At 42.3% G+C, this 8,678-nt stretch overlaps 1 protein-coding gene across 1 annotated transcript; it reads right to left on the reverse strand.

Annotated features, from left to right (window-relative positions):
* Positions 1–321: 321 nt before the first annotated feature.
* On the reverse strand, positions 322–7,834 carry LOC139115148 (uncharacterized). The gene is made up of 3 exons (XM_070677055.1): positions 6,801–7,834; positions 4,846–5,054; positions 322–1,441 (listed from the first exon to the last, which is right to left on the reverse strand). The coding sequence occupies exons 1-3, from the start codon at positions 7,808–7,810 to the stop codon at positions 1,167–1,169; spliced, it is 1,494 nt and encodes a 497-aa protein (XP_070533156.1). The 5' UTR covers positions 7,811–7,834; the 3' UTR covers positions 322–1,166.
* Positions 7,835–8,678: the final 844 nt, after the last annotated feature.

Below are 8,678 nucleotides of genomic sequence, written 5' to 3' on the forward strand. Positions count from 1 at the left end.
AGAAAGAATTACAAAAAGATAGTGAATTTGTAGAAGTTTTTAAAAAAATAATGACATTTTGTTAATTATTTAAGTTGCTTTGTACTTTTCAAGAATATTATATTTTTCGTAAGGCACGATCGATTTGAAACTCCTGGCGAATTTTAAGTAAAAGATAAAAAAAGAGTTAGTGCTGCTCTAAGAACAAAAATGTTATATTCATCCATGATAAAACACAGTTCGTGCTCAGAACAATCTTAAACGAGTTTTGAGTTGGTACTCGTGCACAATTTTACTTCTGTTTTACCATGCAAAATAAAAATACTCTTGAGAAACAAACAATTTGTTTGAAGTTAAAGTTAATTTTTATTTTGTTAAAAGTTTTTTAAAAGAGTTTACCCAAAATAACGTACAGAATTGAAAGTTTGCTTTTGAGAAATAAATCTCTTACAAATATTATTGTCAAAAAAATTACAGTTTATATTTACAATAAAGTACCGTGTGAAGCGTAGGTACCGCCGTAATTTAAACACACTCAAATCCAGAACTTTACTTTCTTCTCAACATAACATTTTATAAGCAAATCGCCAGACCCGACAGAAAATTCTATTCTCCCATGTCTTCTTGGATAAATATGCAGTGCTTCATGTACCAGGACTTGATTAAAAGTCAAAGATGATCTTCATTTCGCCGACTTGCCATTTTAAGGATTAGGCTGCTACTTAATCTAATTTTTATAGTAAAAAAGACATTTATTCCTTGTTATCAAGTTTTAATATCGTGTCCCTGATCCTTTCATTATTCTGCCTCTTCAACTATCCTCTTTATTTCTTTTGTTTGTTTACGGTCATTTTGAGGGGACTTCCAACCTTACACAGGTGCCATCAATAAGAAGGAGCACCTTCCACAATCTAGCCAAGATCCGAATATATGTCATCTTGTTATATCTTTTTGTCAAAGTATTATTTAAATTGTTACTTCTGTTGGACAATGTATAGTTACTGTGTAGCTTTTAAATATCATGATAGAGCGAACAAAAGCTGTGCATGAAACAGACACCGACAGTGAAGCTGGAGAAAAACTATCGAATAACTACAAACAAATGTTTCATTCCTTTCATAGCATGAGAAATTTCTGTCAAATTGTTCGTGGCTGTATGTCTGTGTGTCTCCATAGATTTGCCAACTTCACAGTTCCGTTTTGTCTTGCACCTCGATATCTGCGACCTTAATTTGATCAGTGAAAGGTTTCTTCGCCATGTAGATGTGGTCCATGTAAGAGTAAGGAATCTCTGTTAGATTAACAAATCCAATGTCATGCATGGCAAATGGAAGAGCCAAGCTTTGATACTCTTTCATGAATGGTTCGGGTCCGTTTTCTGGTTCTGGGCTGTTCCAGTCAACTCCCCCCGTAGCCATCTTAATGGCCATGTTACGGATGAAGGGATTGTATCTGTATGGAACTGAAATACAGATTGAAGAGAGGGAAGAACATGAGGAACGATTTCGAGGTCATGTTGACATGTCATGTATCTGTAGTTAACAGGTACACTTGTTAATCCACAGAGTCTGAAAACAGGGAAACCACGAGTCTATCATAAAATTAAATGATTTATATCATCAACGTGTGTGAGAAATGAAATCCAGAGCGATGAGCCTAGCTGATGTACTTCATATATTATATCTAAGAAAATAGTCAACGTTAGCCCACTATAATCCTTTTTCTTCGTAGTGGGCTGGTGGTGACCGATTCGGGTATAAAATGTTCTGACGGAACAATCTTTGGGCAGCTCAAAAAGTACAGAGGATAAAATTGCCAATCATATAGTATACTTTATACAGACATTGCGACACTGGTCCTAAGAAATGCCTCTTAAGCAGCAGGAGTGAATGGACCACCTTTATTAGAGAATCACCCAACCGCTCCATGAAGCATCATCTTGCTTTATTTGAGAATTACCCAACCGACATCCCCCACCATCACCATCCTAATTTGTCAATGAAAGTGGGTCAAGAGGGCACATTAGGGAGGAGGGCCACATAAACGAGGACCCATGCAGGTAGATGGAGAGCCTCTGGGAAGGCCAACCACGCTCGCTTGCCTTGCTGCAGGCTCTCCATTTAAATAGAGTCATCGCCTACAATATACCTCAGGTAAGGGCCATTGGGGCATAACAGGTGGGCGTGGTTGAAAGTCCGGGAGGTCAAGATTTGCGGGAAAAGCTGCTGCAAAAAAATTGTAGATTCACTTAGCCAAGATCCGTAAATAAAGCACAATCCCAGCGCTGGAAAGAGTTTGGCAGCCATCAAAAAACTTGCTTCAGCTGCAAAGGTCCCTGAAGATGTGGCCCGGGCGTGGTTACTTTGTCAAGGTGCTGATGTTGGTGCTCAACCCGGCACATGGCCAGGTAGGCAAAGTTCGACCACCGGAGATGGTCGTCGACAATCCAGACCTTTTGGGAATCATGAATGGTAAGGCCCTGGCTAGAGTGGACCGTAAGGGCATAACCGAGGTGCCCTGTATAGATGGGGCACAGAGGTGTGTTGAAAGCACTCCTTGTGGTGCTGGAATAGCTGCTCCTGTGCTCGGTTGCAAACTTTCTGTCACTAGGTCAATATCAGGTCACCAGGCTTCCAGTTCTCAACAAAACAATCTCACCCTTGGCAGCGGGGAGTGCCTTTGGCATCTCTTGGCACAGGACTTTGTCAGGCTGGAGGCAGATACTCCATTTGAGGGCCTTGAGGGTCAAGTCCTTAGCTGGATGGTCAACTTCCACTTCCTTGTAGTACTAAGCCTTCCGATGCAGCCACTCTTGCTGCATCTCACCAGCAATCAGCGGCAGCTGACCCTGGTCGCTACAGCAGATAACTTGGACAACCATGTAGTAGAGCCAGTCCAGGAAGGTCTCCAGAATTGGCCAGGGCATGGTACAGATCTCAACCCAGATGATCAGGTGGGGGATGTACTTATGGCCCATCCTTTCTGGGGTCCACTCGGTCTGACCACTCAAGCAAAAGAAGGTATGATAGGTCTTGGCCTTGACCCCTCCGGCATTCATCTCTTTGGTCAGACAATGGGTCGGTGTGAACAGCAGGGAGATGTCTCTAGCACAACAGCTCAATCGCTCGTGTGGTTTTGCTAACCCTTCCCCTTCAGGTAGCTCAGTTGCAATCAGGTCAGCTGGTCATCTTGGCATGTTGCCCTGCTTTGAGGAGGTCTTTTTGTTGCCTTTTGTGTTTGGGCTTGGGGAGGTAGGCTGCGTGTTCCTTGGGCATGTACAGCTGCTCACCCTTATCATGCCACTGGGCTGGGGCAATTCGGGGAGCTATGGGATCTCAAACTTGGATTTGAAGCATAATTTTTTCGCGCAGTCACAGAACCTGGAACCCACAACATACGGGATCCAATCACCTTGCAGAGAAGCAACAGACAGAGCCACTCGGCCAAATCCCCGCTCTCAAAAAAGAGTGGTTCAATAACCGAGATAAGTGCGGCCATCTTGGAGTAAGAACTGGTCGACTTTAAGTTATCTATTGCCACAACCTCCCATAGCCAGAGCACTGACACCTCACCATGGGTATTTTATGGGTACTTTCTTGGGTGGCCTGCCACACATCGCCACAACCTCCCAATAGCCAGAGCACTGACACCTCACCATGGGTACTTTATGGGTACTTTCTTGGGTGGCCTGTCACACATCGCCCCTCGTTGATGTTGAGCTCTCTGGTATGAAGAAAGTGCAGTTCTTTGGACCTGGCGTGGCCATAGTGGTATATGGGCTCTAACAGGTGACGGTTGCCATTTTCACCCCTACAATACTTCTCACTATTATAAATGTCCTTGCCATAGATGTCCCTCAGAATGATTGGCTTCTTGAGGATATATTCCAATTTGGCCACATCGTCAACTGTGGTGCATTCTCCCACTCCAGTATTTCCTGGCACCATATGGATGTGAGTCCCTAACCCTCATGATGCCTTCACAGTCCTCAATGACTTGCTTGGCCATGCAGTTTAGGTTACCTTCTCTTAGTTGGGCCAAGTTGGCAGGGCCTGGGTCTCTGAGGGAGGCAGAGGCATTACATATCAATCTCTGTTACCCCACCAGGCTTTTTTGCTGAGAGACCCAGATGACGTCCTGCCCCTTTTTTCTCTTGTACGGACCAGGTCAAACTTGTCTTCGACAACCCAGTCGCCTTCATTTTGCTCACGCAGGAGCTCGAGTTTCAAAATGAACTCACCCTGAGGGAGAGTGACAAGTGGAGGTGCTGCCCTTTCATCTGTCATGTGAGCATCAGGGGGCAGTCCACCAGCCCTAATATACGTACATGCCATCAGCGAATTCTATGTTACTAATGTCAAGCGAGTCCTCCTTTTCCACACTCCAGGTAGAGAAGACAAAGGTCGCATCATAGACCTCAAACTCATCTTTGGCGTCATAACTGACCTCAAGCCACTCATCTTGGGCGTCACCAAGGACCTCAACCCTCCGCTCGTTGCCTACGAGCATTGCTGGCTGGAGGACCTTGATATCGTGGTCGATAAACTGCTGACTATCTGGAACAGGTCAGGCGTTTCTGCAAGAATCTCTTTGGTCAAATCATTCACAGTGGGATGCTGTCAGTTGAGGTACATCAGTTGCACAGATTTCTCTAAACGGATATTCAGATTACAAGAGCAGGACTGCCAAGGGTGGTGGGCCTTGCAAGGGACTCTCCATCTGGTTGCATGGGCCCTCGTCCATGTGGTCCCCCTCCCCTTGGGTGCCCTATTGACCCATTTCAGTGACAAATTAAGATGATGCTTGGAGGTCGGTTGGGTGATTCTCCAATAACGGTGATCCATTCACTCCCCTGCTGCTTCTTACCTTCAAACCCACAAAGGGCGCCACCTGGTGTCAGAAGTCGATGCGCCTCACGTAAAATTTGTCTACTATTTTTGGCGGGCATTTCGTGCAGGACGTAGGTGAAATGTACGACATCAAACGACTCAGATGGGAAGGGAGTGTTTTCCGCATTTGCCTTATAAAATTTGGCATTTGTTGAATTTCTCTGAGACTTCCAATGACGACAGAATCTGAAAACGATTATAAACGACAAGATTAAGGACAAGTAGTAATTCAGATCCCCTCAAACTAAATATAAACCATAGTAATGTACAGCTTTGTTACATTATCATCCGTTGATCATATCATGAACGGCTTCAAATGCAATTTCCTAACTGTCTTATCAATGTGAATACATGATAGATCCATGTTTCTCTTTCAATAATAAGCTTATCTAAGGGGAAAATAAAATAATTCTATCATACTGTGGTTTGTACTGCCAATTATGTCGATGAGAATCAATGGCAAGTGTATAAATTTTCCTAAAAAAGAAAATCAGGAGAATAAATTTTAATTCTATCTCATCCTTACAAATCGTAAAAAACTGTTCAGGTCAAATAAAAAAAAAATTGTTTCCGGTAACCGGACCTACCCTACAAAAAGCTGCTGACCTTAGATTTCGAAAACAATCCAGTTAATCTCTAAATTTTACCCTTGTTATGGGTCTCAGCCAAGATAAATAGAAATAAAAAAATCCCCCATCAACCTACACCAATTTTAGGAGGCATATTACCAGTAACACGCATTTTTATTGGCCTTGCGATCAACAGATAGAGAAAGAACATGAAGTCTGAACAAGCTTTAAAAGTAGTCATGGAATTTATTTTGTAAGACAATATTAGACAGACTATCGGTCTATGAAATAATTATCCGGAATCTGTGTTACTAATAGAATATGTAACCCGAGAATATGCCCATTTCGCCAAAGGTGTGTGTTCTTTAAATTACAATGCATAGAAGCATGTATATTGACTGAAAAAAAAGCTTTGAATAATCGCGATCACGAATCTCATAAAAGAGAACATTGTTGGCAATGTAAATCAAAACACAAAAACAGCTTCTGTCTCCATTGTCAAACAAAATGTGACACTGCATATCATGCCAGGTTCTCCTCCTAAAAAAATGCCGATTGTCCATCTTGTCTACTCAGTCAGTACGCGTAATCTGCGCATGCTCCACAATGTTCCCAGTGGCCCTATTTTACTATGGAATGTATATGTATCTTAAAGCGGGTTGGCACGACAAGCAAACTCCTGAAGACTCTCAAGCCATTCGCTTCATGGATAGACTACAAGTTGAGGCCAGTGCCTAAAGTGCATTAAATAAGAAAGCCTGGGTTCACCAGTTAGTTCGCGTTTAAGGATTTGTTGACAAGTCGATCAGTCGTCATTTTGACAATAGTCTGGTTCCCTGACCAATTTCTACTGCTGGCTGCGCTGCTAATGAAAATAGGGTGCCTGAAAATAGGGTCCCTATTTTCGTTAGCAGCACAGCCAGCGGTACAAATGGGTCAGGGAACTAGACCATTTTGACACATTTTTAGGAGTAGAGCAAAGAAACTTGAATAATATAGAGGTGCCTCATTTGTTTGTCGACTTTTAATTGAAATACTAGTAAATTCAAAACAGACTGTTTCAAACAGATTTCAAACAAGTCACCTGTATTATTCCTTAAACGTAGTCTACGTGACAGACTACCCACTAAGACTAATTATCGCGAAGTAACTCTCTTTCATATCTCTGGCTTCGGTAAACAGATAATTAGTCAAGCCACCACCCCCCTTAACACCACCACCACAGAATGTAGTCTAGCATACTTTGCCTGATCAAAACTAGAAAGGTCGAATTAACCAGGTCGTAATAATTAGAAAAATTGACAAATGTAATAATTTTTCAACTAGGTCGTAACATTTATCTTTGCCAGCAATATATACTAACCTTATGAAAGGTGCCGACAGGTCGATACCAATGACATCAGCTTCGGGATACAGATCAGCGTAGGCAAAAGCGGTATGACAATTCCCTGTTCCTATATCTAAAACACGTCGTGGAGGATCGCTGTGGAGTTTGACCAGCCAATCACGGATATTTTGAATGGACTCAAAATTAAATTTTCCTTCACCGGCATAGTAGTATCTTGGGGCACGACTGTTTATGTAGCCACCGGGAGTAAAATGAGGATGTTTCTTGGTGTAGTGATAGGGGTATTCTACAGGACCTCGTAATCCAGGGGCTAACACGTCCTCGTCGTTGGGTGTGCTACCGCCATAATCCGGTGTTTGTAAAGTGTAATTTTGGATGAATTCGACGAAGGTTTCGATACTCCAGTCTTGAAGGTGAAGTGATCTCAAATAGAGGTATGTTTCGAAGGGGAATTCTGGGTGAAAAGCGTCTTCCCAGTCAATAACTGGTGGTTCTGGTTGAAAGGCAGGTACCCTTGCCATGAATAAGGTTTTCATAAATGCAAAGTATCCCGAAAACCATCCAAGCTCAGCTCCGTCCCAATTAATGCCAAGGAAATCGTGTATCAAAGTCGACTCCAACAGATTTTTTCGCTTGAAAATTTCCTCCAAATACTTGTTCAAAGACATGACTCTGACGTCATCATTTGCCGGCAGATGAAACCTTTGTCCTTGAGAACGGAGTAAGTTGTCCAATTTGATAAATTCTTCATACTGGCGATGGATGACGCTATGTTGCAGTTCACCTGAGACCCTGCTTTTGACGGTGAAATCAATGCGATAAACGGGTAAACCACGCATGTCCGGTTGGTCGAGTGAAGTAATGGCAGCAGATACCGGATCAGCATTGAGTATTTTTAGAGGTAAATAAGACGCTGATGACAGACAGAACGTCAAAATGAACACAAAGACCAATCCCGCCATCTTGTTCAGCTGATTTTCAAGACGACCAGATGCAAAAATATTACCGACAGCTGCTTGCATCATAATACCTTTGTAAAGAGTGTTACGTAACCTCCACGGAAGAAAGAGAAGATGAAAAGTTAAAGGCCAGGGTCAAGTATTGAAAAGTCACAATCTCAGTGCATGCAGCTTGAAACGGAGCTTTATGCTTAGTTGAAGGATTGAATAGTAGCTTGGTCAGAACCTTACCGGGGTCTGTGTCAGACCCCTGGTTAGCACACACTTTCGACTGGTTTTAGGAAAAAAATTTTAACGTGCAACTTTTGGAATACTTTATTTACGAACTATCTACTACTAGTATGTCCATTTTACGCCGAATAAAACACCACTGTAACTTTTTAACAGTACAGTGAATTCTTTGCGACGGAAAGTGCAAAAGAAGCGCGCACGCAAGCTGTGCATTTTCTGCGAGTAGTTTTGAAGGAATGATTGATCGTTCATTTGAAGATAGCAAGTCGGTTCGCAACAATGTCAAAGAGTGAAACTCCAAAAACTGACGCAGTGTCCAACAGTCAGCTTCGACATTTGTCAGGAAACAGAAAGGATAATGATACGGCAGAAATAACAGACGCACAGTCAGTGAAGAATTGAAGCGCACTATAACGTACCATCGTATATGAAATATAATTAATTTGTACAAAAGTTATCAAGATAATCCGTGGCACATTTCGGCCAACCAATAAACTAATTTGCACCTTCAGAAAAGAAAATCGAAATGGAGCTAATTTTCAATTTTCAAATGGTTTCATCATCTTGGTTATTAACTTTTAGGCCTATTTCTAAATTTAAAATCTTAGGTCTGAGATTGAAGTGTAGGACCACAGAGAAACATAGACAGAGTGGCAACGCTTGCATGCCTTTTGTTCCATGGTCGTCTCGGTAGACTATTGGC

This window comes from Ptychodera flava, chromosome 17 (genome assembly GCF_041260155.1).
Source record: "Ptychodera flava strain L36383 chromosome 17, AS_Pfla_20210202, whole genome shotgun sequence".
NCBI lineage: Eukaryota > Metazoa > Hemichordata > Enteropneusta > Ptychoderidae > Ptychodera > Ptychodera flava.